At 44.4% G+C, this 15594-nt stretch overlaps 1 protein-coding gene across 1 annotated transcript; it reads right to left on the bottom strand.

Annotated features, from left to right (window-relative positions):
- Positions 1–4145: 4145 nt before the first annotated feature.
- ADPRH (ADP-ribosylarginine hydrolase) lies at positions 4146–13672 on the bottom strand. Its single transcript, XM_019729672.2, has 4 exons — positions 13317–13672; positions 11330–11653; positions 9166–9526; positions 4146–7343 (listed from the first exon to the last, which is right to left on the bottom strand). Exons 2-4 carry the CDS (start codon positions 11640–11642, stop codon positions 6929–6931), a joined length of 1089 nt encoding a protein of 362 aa, XP_019585231.2. The 5' UTR covers positions 11643–11653; positions 13317–13672; the 3' UTR covers positions 4146–6928.
- Between the last annotated feature and the right edge of the window lie 1922 nt (positions 13673–15594).

The following is a 15594-nucleotide window of genomic DNA, read 5'->3' on the forward strand; positions in this document are numbered from 1 at the left end:
ACTTTCCAGCAGGGCCAGTATCAAACTTTCTGGGTAATAGCTCTATGAAGTGAGTACTGCCTACATATGTGTTTCGCACGGCTTTAGGGCATAGAGAGGTTAAGTAACTTGTACAAGTTCATGCAGAGTTGAGATGTGAAGCTGGAAAAGCTAGCCCCAGAGGCCATGCTCTGAGCCACTGAAGCCGACAGCAGCAACCCCTGAAGAGAAATCGGTACCGTGCCAATGTGGTTGTGTCAGACCTGTCGAAGATGAGGATAAAATGATTTTGGAGGGACCAGCTCTTCTCCTCACGCATGTGATCCCACTGATAAAGCATTGCTGCCATCAGGAAGGAACATGGCAATAAACAGGGCACTACTGAAGACTATTCTGATATCAGAGACAAAGTGAGGTGCAGTAATTAGTTCAGTTCCTTGGAGAAGAAACTGCCAGGATGGCAAGAGGGAATTATTAGGGATAGTACTTGTGAATAAGGGAAGCTAAAGATGGAGAGGAGAACATTTAGACTGTGATGCAGACCAGACACCTGTGAAGGAGGGGAAAGGAAAGAAAATTACAGAGGAAGAGACTACCCCAGCCCCACCCTGCTTAGTCATTAGCTGGGGTCAGTCTCAACACAAAGACTGAGGGAAGATACAGAAGGGCAGCAACTGGGACCATGAAACAGGTTCCCCACAGCAGGAGACTGAGGGCTGCATTTTCATGGCCATGCACACCAAGGCCAGAGCTGGTCCACCAAGCCAGTTATTCCAGTATTCTTTGCACGTGGCTTTAATGCCCTTTCCTTTTCACATTCATCATCTAGTCAATGCTCTCCAGCTCGGGTTGAAGTGGTCCGATCCAGCACCATCTGCTTCAGAAGCACCCAAGGAACTTCGGACGGATTATTGGGCCCAAACTAGACACACTGAATGAGAATCTCTGGGCTGGGCCCAGGACTCGGCAGTTCCAGCAGGCTACACAAGGGTTGTATGCATGCCAGAACCACTAGTCTACTCTAAATTCTTACTATAGCCAACCCCATTTTACCAGTGAGGAAACAAGCTTAGACAGGCCAGTGGCCTGGGTAGCACTGCTTAAGGGGTGACATATTTTAGAAGGTGAGAATAGAGAGCTTTCTACCAGAAGACAATGAGAGAATACCAATTTATATTCAGTGTACGTGGTATGTCTCCCCCAAGGAGAATGTCACCCTCAGGGGGGCAAAATTCTGATCTGGTTGGCTCACCCCCAGCGCCTAGCACAGTGCCTGTCACATAGCTGTTGCTCAATAAATATTTGCTAGTCTCCTGGATTCAGGGCTGGTGTGGAGTAAGAGACACTGGGAAGTCTGCCTCCATTAGAGCGGCCTCCAGGGGAAATCATCCTGCTGGAGATTCATGTTTGCTCAAGGTCATGTATCCCAGTTTCATTCATTCAGGTTCTACCTTCCCTACTCCTGCCATATTCACTTACCACCTGCACTAATACTTATTTCAAGTTTTCATTTATTTAACTTCCACGTGCTGGCCTTGACAATGGGAGATGGTTGTCCCTATACCATTCAAAATGACAGGAAACACTGGCTTGAAGCATGGCCCTCTATTTAAAGTACAAACCTCTATTCACAGCTCTATAGATCAGGAGAAACCAAAGGTTTCTTTGGTTGATTCTGTCCCCGTCTCCGGACTTCATTTTAGACTCATGCTCTTTAGATGTTATAGTTGAAGGTCCATGGGCTCCAAGCCCAGAGACCAGGGGCAGAGGTTGGGGGGCACTTGCCTGAGACCACTACGCTAGTACAGATGATACCAGGGCCCAAAAGAGTGAAGTAGGAACCTTAAGTGGGGCAGGTATAACTAAGCAGAGTAGAGAGAAGTCCACATTGTGACCCAGGCGTTGAGTGGGGTCTCCTTGGTGGCAGAGGAAGAGGCTCTTTGAGGAGGGAAGAGAGTACAGATACCCTGTCCATTTCAGTTTTATTAGCTGGGCTCAGCTCTGCCCCCTCCCTACCCTTGTCCCACATATGGCAAGCTAGCCCGCAACTAGTGTGCCTCTTGACTCTACCTCACACTTGTGGGAAGGTGAAGATAGGCTGCTGCCATCTCACTCCTGGGTTTCATTTTGGCTTTATCTAAGGGAAAAAAATTCTAATTATAGCTAACAATTAGAAGATGTGCAAAGACAAAAGGCTTTAGAGACAAAATCCTTGGTTTAAACCCCAGCTCCATCTCATCCTAGCTGCTGACTTTAGACAAATGGTGACTTCTCTAAGCCTGATTTCTTCCTCTGTTAATGGGTTATGGTAAACTGCCTGACACACAGCAACTCTTTCTTCCTTTTCCCTTCCCCAAATGGAGTCTCACTTATTTTTTAGACGGCACTTTCCCAACCCCCAAGCCCTAAGAGGAAAGAACGATGGCAAAGCTATCCCCATGCCCTGTCTCCATGATCTCTGAATCCTTAATCAGACCCCAGCAGCCATTCCTTGAGCTGCTAGCCCAGTAGGCTGGTTGACTGTGAAATCATCAGTCTCCACTCCTTACCCCACACTCCCAGTAGTTCTGTTTAAAAAAGAAAAAAATGTCTACGTGCCCTAGAAAGATAAAGAATAATAAATGGAGAATGTGTTGGTTGAGGAAGCCAATGCTAATTTTGCAGATCTTAAAAATATATATATTGCCAAGGCTTCTAGATGACAACATCTAGCAATCTTAGGCAACAAAGCAAACAAAGCACCATCATATAGCGGGTGAAAAAAATATAATTAATCTCTGTAATATTACACATGACCTGTTTTTTCAGTTTACGTAAATTAACTTGACAAGCACGACAAATTCATACTGAGTGTCAGATCATTTTTATTGATATCTATAACATAGTGCATATAATTATCTTTTCCTGTTCATGCTCGCCCTCCCTTTCTCTCTCCTACCCTCCCCCACCACACACACACACACACACACAACACAGACACATAAACAGACACACTAGCACTCATAGTCGGGAGAGAAGCCGGAGACCCTGAGCCCAGACGCAGGTGGATGGGCAGAGGTAGTGATGGGAACGTGCAATTCTTCTCTTCTGACTGCTTCTCTTTTCTCAGAGAAATGAAAAGCAAAGTCGCCAGCTGAGTTTGGGAAGGAAGTTTAGAGGTTTGAAAAATGGAGTCTGAAAGTCTAAACTCTTTTGAAGTGTACCTGTGATGAAGAGTGAGAATCTGCCAAGCAACTATAATAGAATCTCTAGAGTCTTTCTCTGTTGTCTCCAGTTGTGGCTGAAGTCCTACACCATCAAACAACAAACTCAAAGTCCCCACACTCCTCCCCCCCCACCCCCCCACCCCCCCGTTTTACTAGGAGGGAGCAGAGCTCCTGTGACCAGACCTCCCTTCCCCACCTCCACCAGCTGAAAACCAGGGACTGAAAGGAAAAATCATGAGTCCTAGTTCTGTGGGGTTTTCCCTTCCCTTACTGAATCGGGAGGGAAGGTGGTGCTCTTCCTTACCCGTCACAAGCGAATGAGGGAGGGCCTCCAGCTGATAAAGACAGTGCAGCGGCAGGTGGGGAAGCCTGCACTGCCATGGGAGAATGTGAGCAGGAAGGGTTTCCCTTAGGCCCAGTGGCCCCCTCAGAAGATGGCTGGCTTGAGCCTTTCCTGCCAGCGCTCCACCCGTGAGGTTGGTCTCAGGGCCAACACTGGAGAGGAGCCAGGAGCCCCAGAAGAGGGAGGGGAGGAAGGGAAGAGGCGTCCATGTCCCCATTTCTCCTCTAAGTCTCGGGCCCAGGACCGACTGTGAAGCGGAGGGAGGGCCTGACATTAAAGTTTTAGAATTGATTAAACTGGCCTGACATTCCCACTTCCGGGTATTTATCCAAAGGAAAATGAAAACAGGATCTTGAAGAGATATTCGCACCCTGTTCATTGCAGCATTTTCACAATAGCCAAGATATGGAAACAACCCAAGTGTCTGTCAACAGATGAATGGATAAAATAGAAGAATATATATACATTCTCCTACTTTACTTATCCATTCATCTATATATAATGACATATTATTCAGCCATGAGAAAGAAGGAAATCCCACCATTTTCAACAACATGGATGGATTTTGAGGTCATTATGATAAGATATGCCAGACAAGAAAGACAAACACTGCATGGTATCATTAATAGGTGGAATTTTTTTAAAGTCGAACTCATAGAAAAAGAGTAAAGTGGTCACCAGGGGCTGGGGGAAATAGGGAGAGGTTGGCAAAAGTATACAAATTTTCAGCTATAAGATAAGTAAGTCTAAGGATCTGATGTAAAATGTGACTATAACTGATAACACTATATTGTATAACTGCAATTTGCTGAGAGTAGAACTAAATGTTCTAATACACACATAAATAAGATAAATAGGTGAAGTGATGGATGTGTTAATTAACTAGATGGAGGAAATCCTTTCACAATGTACACATTTATCAAACCACCACAATGTAGACTTTAAATTTTTGTCTATGTCAATATACCTCAATAAAGCTGAAATTTTAAAAACTAGACTGGGATAGACTGGGTTATTAATACTGCCTCCCCCCGCCAAAGACCAAAAAAACTATGTGATCTTCCCATGATGATTCTAAGGGACAGGAAAAGACTATGTATGAAGGCAGTAAATAAAAATAAAATCATTTCATGTTTGCTTCTCACTAAATTGAGACCATTCACCAAACCAGTTACACAGCGGTCATGCCTCAGATTCCACCTGTTAAAATACTCTTCTGCCCTTTTCCATATTGTAAGATCCAAGCATCTCAGGTCTGCTGTTTAGTCAGTATTAGTAGAATTCTAGTGCTCTGCCTTGAAACTGCAGGCATTCCTAACTACTGGTAAAAGAAACCTCAGCAAGACGAAGAGAAAATGTTTTCTCTTCTTCTATAGCTACAGAAAAGCACATTCTATTCTACATTATGAACTCAGTTCTTACCAAGTGGGAAATTGAAAACAGTCCTGCCCAATATTCTCCATCTTAATCTTCTGCTTAGGAATCTTGTGTTAAAATGTATATACTGTTTTCTATTATTCCAAAACTGTCCTCAAACTATGTATGCAAAGGAGTCTTTTAAGACATCTGAATTTAAGAGATTACTATGTTCTGTGAATTGTAACCCACTACCCCTAAAAGTCTACAATTTTGATTGGTTGCCCCACTGAAGCATCTGTTGTCCTACATAGTTGTAATATATAAAATGACATGTCTGTTTTCTGAAATATATAAATACACATGAGAGTTTTTTGAGCCAGAAAAACAGACATGGTTTTACATACAAAAGAATTGGAAATCCCAGGCCTTTGCTGGAGTCCTACTTCAAATACAGAGTTGAGAGCCTTGTCTCATTTCAGTCAGCACATAGGCATGGTTAAGACATCAAACTCTTCATTTCTTACAGTGCATCTTGGCCAGGTTGCTCCGGCAATCATTAAAAAGAGGACATAGGAAAGAGGTGGAACTGCCTGTTGACAGCATTCACATCAATACAACTTGGACTTCCGGAGTAAACATTTGTTGAATGTCTCTCAGGCGCCAGGTAGAGAAGCCACAAAGAGAATGAGGCACAATCCTCCATCACAAGGAGCCTGAGGGTGCCATAGAAGACACAAAATCACCATACAACAGGATAGTGCAGTGACAGCGAGGAACAGAGGGCTGTGAGCACAGTGAAGAGAAAGCAGACACATGCCTGAGCAACCAGAGCAGGTTTCATCCAGGAGGTTCTACCTGAGCTGGGGCTTGCAGGATAAGTACGAACTTACCAGGAGAAAAAGGAGAGGGAAGGGCATCAAGAAATAAAGAAAGGGGGTGATGTAGTCATTGAACACGATTAGAAGTTCAGCACGATCCATTTTTTATTTGTAAAGATAACTCTGGAGGGCAACGAAGAAGGCAAGACTAGAGTTAGAAGCACCAGCTAGGAGGTTAATCAACAACATTCATTTAATATATACTGATTAGGTATCTCCTGTGTGCTAGGTTCTGCCTAGAGGAGAATAAAGACAAGCAAATAGGCAACAACAACCTAATGACACGTTAAGTGCCATGTCCAGTAAGTAGAGCGCGCTAGGAGAAGCATCTCCCCAGACCTGAGTATCCTGGATTGCAGAAATCCAGATGAAAAATACTTGGTGCAAGAAGGTAAAAGGGTGACAGATTTAAAGGATGTTTAGGAGGTAGAAACATGTAGCAGATGCTGTTGGGACCCTACATATACTGCTCGCTGTTCCCATGCTCCCTGTGGCTTGCTACTGCAAGCATCTCTGAGTCTTTACTTGAAGACATTCATGTTTGGCTTGCACAAGAGACAGGCTTAGGAGCGCCAGGGACTTAGCACTGAGGACTACCGATATCTGATGGACGACAGTGGATATAAATACCCCAGTTCGCGTGTCCCTCAGGTGGGACAGCCATGAGGAGTGCCTTACAAAGAGGACCCAGTTGCCGACAGTGGTAACCTGCTCATGAAGGCACCTTGTGGAAGGGAAGGAACGCTCCTCTTCCTTCCCTGTCTCACTTCCCCACACTCCTCCCAGTACTCCCTGGAATCGCCTCCCAAATAAACCACTTGTGCTCAAATCATTGTGAGTCTACATTTGAAACAACAGAAAAAACTTCCTGAAAGATTAGCTGATGAAAACGAAGACTCAAACAGGAGGCCATGAGATTTCTAGCTTGGGAGACACTGACCCCATCCACTGAGATAAGGACTCTTCAGGATAAGAAGATGGAGAGATTCAGGGAGAACAGGATGAGCCTGGAAAGACTGAGCTTCAGGTGCCCAAGGGATTTATTATCTCAAAAGTCCCTGAATACGAAGTTAAGACTCTTGCCTTTGGAAGAAGTGAAAGAAACTGAGGAGAAAAGGGACTACACAAGAGGAGAAACCACCAGAATTGAACATCACATCTTCCTAAAGGGCAATTACAGTATCTTCCTTTGACCCAAGAGAATATAAAGCCCTAGCTGTCACTTCCAGCCGGTTTCTGTATTCTAGTTTCTCGTAGTTGGAGGGATTCACGCCTTTAAAACCATACATAACTCCCCACCAGCAGCCAGCAATGGCAGCTGTAGAATCACTGTCTCCACCATGGAAAAAGGCTCGGTGGGCCAGCTCCTTCCAGGAGTCTCCTGCAGCCAAGATGGCATCGTAGGCAATCATGGGGGCATCGTGTCCACTACTGCCACCCCAGCCGTGGTAGCTCACGGAGGTGTAGAACTGATCCCTCTCCTTCACACCGTAGGGCTTGGGGAAGGTAGGGGCTGATTTGCCATCCAAAATCCCCCTAAGTTTTAGGTACTTTTCCCATTGATCTTGGAAGTAGGACCTGGAGGAAGGAAAAAAATCTACAGTCAATTAAAAAAATAAAGTCAATAACCATAAGGAAAGGTATCAGATGGATGTGTGAACAGGGAAAATTCCAAGATGCTTCAAGTTCTTGTATTAATATCATAAACAATATAAAAAAATCAAAATGAGCTCTAACATTCATTCAATAAATTTTTGCTAAGAATTGATATAAACAAGGTACTGATGCCTGTTGCTAAATAAACAAGATACAAAGCCAAAGGTGAGAAGTAAAAGTCTGTTTTTCCTGAGTTGAGAATAATGTGTCACCTTTCAAGGGGGGATTTTATTTAGTCTGTCATTATGTATTTTATTTTATAATTTATTTTATTTTATTAGTAAAAATTGTATATATTTAAGGTACACAACATGATGATTTGATATACATACACATGGTGAAATGATTTCTACAGGCAAGCTAATTAACACATCATCTCCTTATAGAGTCACTTTTTCTTTTCAAAGGGAACTTTGAAAATCATGACCATAGGTGATTTCAGCAGAAATCCTCTGGACTTTTGTTTCCAAAAAAGGCAATGTGAAGTGAACTCAGAAAAAGGGAAAGGTGTAACAAATATTGGTAAGGATGTGGAGAAAAGGGAACCCTTATGCACTATTGGTGGGATTATAAATTGGCACAGCCACTGTGGAAAACAGTTTGGAAGTTCCTAAAAAAATTAAAAATAAAACTACCATACAATTCATCAATTCCAATTCTGGGTATTTATCCTAAAAAAATAAAATAAAACAATACAAAAAAACTAATTTGAAAAGATATCTGCACCCCTATGGTCATTGCAGCATTATTTACCATAGCAACAAACTAGGTGTCCATTGATAGATGAATTGATAAAGAAGATGCAGTACATATATACAATGGAATATTACTCAGCCATAAAAAAAGAATGAAATCTTGCCATTTGTGAAAATATAGATGGACCTACAGAGCATTATGCTAAGTGAAATAAGTCAGAGGAAGACAAATACTGTATCATTTCACGTATATGTGGAATCCAAAAACTAAATGAATGAAACAAAACAAAGAGATATAGATATAGAGAACAAACTGATAGTTGCCAGAGGGTTGGGTGGTGGGGGATGAGCAAAAAAAGGTGAAGGGGATTCAGAGGTACAAACTTATAACACAAGTTAAGTCACGGGATGTAATGTAGAGCATAGGGAATACAGTCAATATCGCAATAGCTTTATAAGGTGATAGATGGTTGCTAGACTTCTCGTGTTGATCGCTTCCTAACATATATAGGTATCAAATCACTACATTGTACACCTGAAACTAATATAATATTGTATGTCAATCACACTTTAAATTAAAAAGAGCTTTATTAATATATTCCAGAAAAAAAGGAGAAGATGTGGTTTTACCACTTAGTAATCAGCTAGCAAGAACCTATCTCTGGGGCATTCTAAGAAAAGATTTCAAAATATTGTATGTCAAGACAACATAGAAAAACAAGTTCCAGGAGAGAAACAGGAAAGTTCATCTCAGTACAGGATAGCCACAGAAACTACAGGAAGGTGGGATGCAGAACAGCATCCCGGTAAGAGGGCAGCCCTGCAGCTGCCCTATTCACTGAGGTCTTCACTTGGCTACTTGGTGGCAACCACTGCTGGAACTGCACCTGAAATCCTTAGCAGGTAGGCAGGGAGGGGGCTGGATGCAGTGGATGACAACACTGGATGGTGAGAACAGTTGCTATGATCTAGGAGTTCTGGGCATACACATGCATGTGTGCACACAGACTCAACCATGTTCTAGCAGGAGCCTGCACCTACAAACTTACCAGTGTTGGAGGTTCTTCTCCACGAAGTAGCCTGATTGCTCAATGTACTTTTTAGCTTCTGGTAGCACCTCCATCAGTCCTTTTCCCCACTGCAAAGGAGACTTGCCATTCACAGCATAGGCTGTAAAAAGAGCAGACACAAGGGCTCCCAGGTAGCCTGTGGGGTGGTGGTGGGTCATCCGGCCGCTCTCAATGCTAACACGGATCAGTGTATCCAGCTGACTGTGATGAGGGAACCTGAGACCGATGCACATGGCCCGCATAGCAGCCCCGCAGCCGCCCTCATGGCTGTTAAAGGGAACCCTCCAGCCCTCGGCTTGGTCTGGCTTCAGCAGCATGGCATTATGCATGCAGGTGTCACCTGTGGAAAACGTGGGTAGGGGACAAGGTCAGTGTAACCAAAGCAAAGGCTCCAGAGGGAGGAAAGAACCAAACTCTGCCTCCAAGTATCTTTGATGGGAAGGGTAAGCCAACACTGCCTCCCTTAATATATACCCCTTAGCATGATAAGATTTAAGAAGTAGATTCATATACAGAGCCTTGGAATTTTTGCCAGTTATTACTGAGACATCACAATAACTCAAAAAGGTAGGTATAACATATTCTTTTTTAAATAAACAAGCTAAGGCTCAGAGCTTAAGAACCTTTTTCAAAATCACATAACCAGCTAGTGAGCTGCTCATCATGCTTCATAGCCATCGTGCTCCAAGCCCAAGCCCTTAAAGAACCCAATGAGAATCTGACAACTGAAATTCCCCAATGTCAGGAAGGGGCCACAGTTCTAGAGTAAAAAGTGCTGGGCTCAGAGATGGAACAATGGGTTCAGAGCAACAATGTGCCCATGGGTGCCCTTGGTTTTCTCCTAGGTGAGAGCAGCATAATCCAGTCTTGTCCCATCTCACTATCCTGGGAATTCTGAATGCACACACATAACCCAAGCAGTGGAAGTAACATACTGTGGGGTGTGGTATTACTGTCCCCTTATACTCAGTTTATTCACAACTATGCCATAGAAGGCACAGATGGACAAAGAATACTTTGCACTTGTTAAACTGATGAGATATCAGATGTTGAGAAAGGATGAACAGAGGCTGGCTTCTAAGCCCAATCCTTGGGGTCACCAGCAACCCTGGGTGCGTGTGTGGGATGGGAGCTTTTCAACAAGAGGTGCTTTCCATCAGCTAAACTGAATTGTGTGCCCCAAAATCTGTGTGTTGAAGCCCTAACCCCTAGCACCTCAGAATGTGATTGTATTTAGATATAGGGCCTTTAAAGAGGTGACGAAGTTAAAACAAGAACGTTACGATGGGCCCTCATATAATCTAACTGGTATCCTAATAAGAAGAGGAAATTTGGACACACAAGACACCAGGTATGTGCAGTGTGAGAGGACACAGGTATAAAGAAGTCGTCTGGAAGATAAAGGCCTCAGAGAAAGACAAACCTTCTGACGCCTTGATCTCAAACTTTTAGCCTCCGAAACAGTAAGAAAATAAATGTCTGTTCTTTAAGACACCGGTCTGTGGCATTTTGTTATGGCAGCTCAAAGTGACTAATACAGGAGAAGAGGCAGGTCAGATGGGCTAGGGAAAAGGTGATTCAAATCACCTGGTGGCCCAAGTGCCTGTAACAATTTCCCAAAGTGGGCAAGAACCATTTGTGAGCAGACCTGGAAACAAAAGGAATCTCTTCAAGACCTTTCCATTCTCCTTTAAAAAGAAAAATATGTTTTTCTTATACTTGTTCATTACAGAAAACTTAGAAAATACCAATAAACAAGAAAATAAGAAACTATAAATACTTCATTAACCAGATACAATTATGAACATCTGTATATATTCTTCCAGGCTTCTCCCAACAGGTATACATTATACTTTTAATGACTGTGGCTTTATAAGATACATCCTGTTGTGTAACCTACTTACCTTTCACTTAATATATAACGTCTTTCTAGATCAGTAAATATTTATCTGTATAATTTTAAATGGCTGCAAATGTATCACCATAATTAAATAAATTTTGGACATTTAGGTTGTTTCTATTTTTATCACAACTATAAAAACTACTGTCTCCTTGATATTTAAATCTCGATCAACATTTTTGATGACTTCCTTGGGCCTGTTTTATTCTCCCCCTGCCCAGGACCTCTACTGGCTACAGTCACCTGGTGCCCGGCCGTCCATGTCTCCCATGCAGTATTGGTAATGCTTAGCAAGGAGGGCATACAGTCGAGCCAAGTCCAAGACTTTCCCAGCTTCCACGAGAGCTTCTGCAGTGGCCAGGTGCATCACTGTGTCATCGCTGACTCTCCACTTCTCCACATCTATGGCGTCCAAGCCACCAAGCTGGCCCAGCTGCTGGTGAATCCTCTCTCCATCCCTGAGGAACTCCCACTTCCCGTTGAAGAACCCCAAGGCATCTCCAGCTGCACTCAGCACCATGGCAGCCACATACCTCTCGATCAATGCCCCACACATGGTGAGGCTGTCTTTGGGGGGAAATTAAGACACACAGGGGAGCAGGAGAAAAGAAAAATTAGAAAAAACAAGAGCCTTATCTGCATTTTAATTGAGTACTCACTACTTGTACGTGTTGCATTAAGTGCATCTCATTTAATCCTCATAACTGCTCTACGAGGGATGTGTTATTGGGCCCATTTTAAAGGTAAATAAAATGAGGATTAGAGAGATAACAGTTTCAGAAATGTTAAGTGACTTGTCTTAGGTCACAGAGCTAATTGGCATGGCTAGGATTCCATCTGACTCCAAGGCCCACAATTTTAACGACAACTCTGCAAATGGCAAGCCCATTACATTCCGCAAGTCAAACCAAGCTTATCATTTTCTCTTTTTAGTTGAGATTTGGCTTTGGAAGTGCATCCCTCCTTTACTTAAACAACAGTACTTTCTATTACAATGCCCGGTTCACAAGGCGCCTGCACATTCTCTGTGTCATTAGTAAGCAGGGATTATAGTATGCATTTCACAGATAAGAAACTGGGGCTCAGAGAGGGTAATTTCACAGTCAGTGAGTAGAGGCACTGGGACTGGAATCTTCTGATTCCAGGCCACTAATCTCAGTGCAAACCTACTTACCTTAGGCAACCTCTTGTGCCACAGCCTCTACATCTCTAAAATGGTGATAAAAACAGTAACAATCTCTTGGGTTTGTTGTGAGGAGTAAATGAATCAATCTCCCCTCGGCTCAAGCTCTTTTCACACTCAATGTCCCGGTCCTCCCTTCACTGACCTAAACCCAATGACTCAGGGTTTAGTGTAAGTCCTAGGGCTTCCAGGAGTCCTTCCCTAGTTGCACTGCTGTTGGCTGGGGAATGCAGGCTGGCAAGAACCAGAACAGTAAATGAAGAAGGATTGAGCATTCCAATACTGATCATGCTTAATTTCTTAGCTCACAAGATACTTGTAAAGCGTTATGTACATGTTTCCTTATTTATAAATGATGCCTACGAAGTGCAGCTCTGGGCTACTACACCTGACTCTGCCAATAACGTTGTGTGATTGCGGACAAGCCACCCACCCTGGATCTGGATTTTCGCTTTTAATTGGAGTGGGGGAGGAGGCGGTCTATAGGTGCTCCCGGGGTCCGGTCCTGTGCAGAGAGCTTCAGAGGACCAACTTTTAGTCCTCCGGTACCTGCTCTCCAAATGCCCTAAGCTTCCTTTCCGTATATTCCTTCTGGCTCCACCGAATACATGATTTGCGAGTTGCACTCACAAGGCCGGGGGTAGGGGATGATGACCATCTCTTTCCGTTGGAAATTCTTTTTAACTTTCACACGTATTGCTCTAGCCTCCGCTTTCAGAACGCTGCTATTCCTTAAACTCCTTTGAACTTTTCCAGTTTACATGCTCGCTCCCGAACAATAAATTCAAAACTAAGGTTGGACAGCTGCTTCCAGACAGACCTCCGCTCCTTTTCTGGGGGGGTGAGAGGGAGGGCGCCGAGACCGGGATGGGGCACCAGGTCACTGCTGGGGAAGGAGGGCGAGGTGAGAGGCAGGGGGTGGGGGGAGGGAGGTCAGGAGATCGCACACCCCGGACAGGGCCTAGGAAAGAAGGGAGGGGGGCAGAGCGGGCGGGGCCAGGAGAGGAGCGCCTGCGGGGGGTGCGGGAGGACAGCAGGGTGGGGTACCTGGTGGCCGCGACGAGTGGTGCACGTGGGACTTGGGCTGGGCCGGGCGCGGGGTCTTCAGGGTGTGGGGAGAGGCCTGGCTGCACACGGCGTGCAGGAGGTACGCTGCAGACCCCGCCAGAGCCCAGCTTTGCGCAAGACAGGGGTGGAGTCGTGTCGTCTCGCTTGGGGACCGCGCCCAGATTCAACCGCCGCAGGAGTGCCCTGCCGCCTTCCGCTTGGCCAACTCCGTGCGACTTCTGTGGTCTCGCGAGCGGCTTCCGGGCCCTGCGGCGGCCTCCTGTGCCGGAATGAGCGGGGCCGCGGGCTCAGAAGGGCCCCGAGGAGCTCCTCGCCTCTCAGTACGTACGGACTCCGGAACCCGGAAGTTCTCATTTGGTGACTCAAGTGTCTCTTCTGTGTTGTTGTAAACCAGTAACGATACAAACGCCGGGAAAAGGGTACTACTAAGTGCGAGACCTTTGTCACCTTCCTGAGCCCCTCACCCATAATAGGGACCCATACAAATACTTCTTAGGGTGGCTGTTAGAATTAATTTTAACTCTTGTCACTTACTTGGCAGCAGAATAAATTTTCATCCTGACAGTAAATAAAAGCAAAGAAAAACTAAGAGTATTTTTTTCTGAATAATAGTGTCACTTTTTAAAAGAATTAAATCAATAACTAAAGAAGAGGTTCAGGCTATAATAAAGAACAAAAAAGCATTTATGAGCAAAAGGAGAGAGACACAGATCCAAGGAGGAACGCAAACTGCATTCCATAGTGAACAAAGAAAGGATTTTTGAAGGCAAAAAACACGAAGTGTAATTCTTTCATGCAAATGAAGGAGTGTTGGCTAGGTTAACAGGAATTGGTTAGTCCCAATGTTACCGGAGAGTGGGCCTTTCACGGTGAGAAGTCCCGGCTTGGCTCCCACACCCCGGAGTCAAACTCGGGCCTCAGGGAGAAACACTGGGAAGCTTAGCCTCTCTGTTACGTGAGGATGGGCCCATCTTGACGCAGTATCCAGGTTTTTGGTGTCTTGAACAAAGAATTGAATGAGATACCGAGGTAAAGTAGTGAAAAAGCAGTTTATTAGAAGAAAAAGTACACTTCAAAGAAGTAGAAGCAGGAGCAGGCCCGAGCAGAAAGCAATGGCTCAAAGGCCATTATTAAAAGGGACAGTACACTCCCAAGGAAAGGCAGGGATTATAGTATGCATTTCACAGATAAGGGAGCAAAGTCCTAAAGGTGACATTATTAGGAGAAAAAGTACACTCCAAAAGGTTTGGAGCGGGACCCCGAGCAAAAGCGAGGCTCAAAAAGGCAAAGGGCCAAAGGAGCTTGGGGGTTTTATCTGCAATGGGGTGTTCCTCTCCAGGTTTGGGACCTCTTGATTGACACCTGTGATTAACATGTCCATCTCTTCAGACTGCACATGTTCTCTACAGTTTGAAATTGTTAACTGCAAGCTGATTGGCCCTTCCCTGTACCTGGGCAGTTAATCTTGGTGGGCTCTGCAGCTTGAATGGCTTTGTTACAAACTCAGCAGCAACTAGATTACACCCTGATATTTGGATCTCACTTATATGTGGAATCAAAAGCATCTAGGGGCAGCTGGATGGCTCAGTTGGTTAGAGCATGAGCTCTGAAAAACACAGTTGCCAGTTTGATTCCCATATGGGTCAGTGAGCTGCGCCCTCCACAAATAGACTGAAGACAAGGAGCTGTCCCTGAGCTGCCAGAGGGGCAGCCAAAGGCTCAGTTGGTTAGAGCGCAAGCTCTCAACAACAAGGTGGCTGGTTCAATTCCCGCATAGGATGGTGGGCTGTGCCCCCTGCAACTAAAGATTGAAAATGGCGACTGGACTTGGAGCTGAGCTGTGCCCTCCACAACTAGATTGAAACACACTGTTCCCCAATATTCCCCAATAAAAAATTTAAAAAAAAAGAATGTAATAAATGAGCAAACAAAACAGAAATAAACACATAACTACAGAACAACCTGATGGTTGCTAGACCTGAGGGTTGCTAGATGGGAGGGGGTTGGGGGATGGGAGAGAAAGGTGAGGGGATTAGGAAGTACAAATTGCAGGTCACAAAATAGTCACAGGGATGTGAAATACAGCATGGGGAATATAATCAATAATGTTGTAAAGATTATGTAGGGTGTCAGATGAGTACTGGACTTACTGGGGTGATCACTCCATAGATTATATAAATGCCTAACCACTGTGTTGCACACCTGAAACTAATATAAAATAATATTGAATGTCAACTATAATTAAATATATATATAT

The sequence above is a fragment of the Rhinolophus sinicus genome, linkage group LG01 (assembly GCF_036562045.2).
Source record: "Rhinolophus sinicus isolate RSC01 linkage group LG01, ASM3656204v1, whole genome shotgun sequence".
Classification (NCBI taxonomy): Eukaryota; Metazoa; Chordata; class Mammalia; order Chiroptera; family Rhinolophidae; genus Rhinolophus; species Rhinolophus sinicus.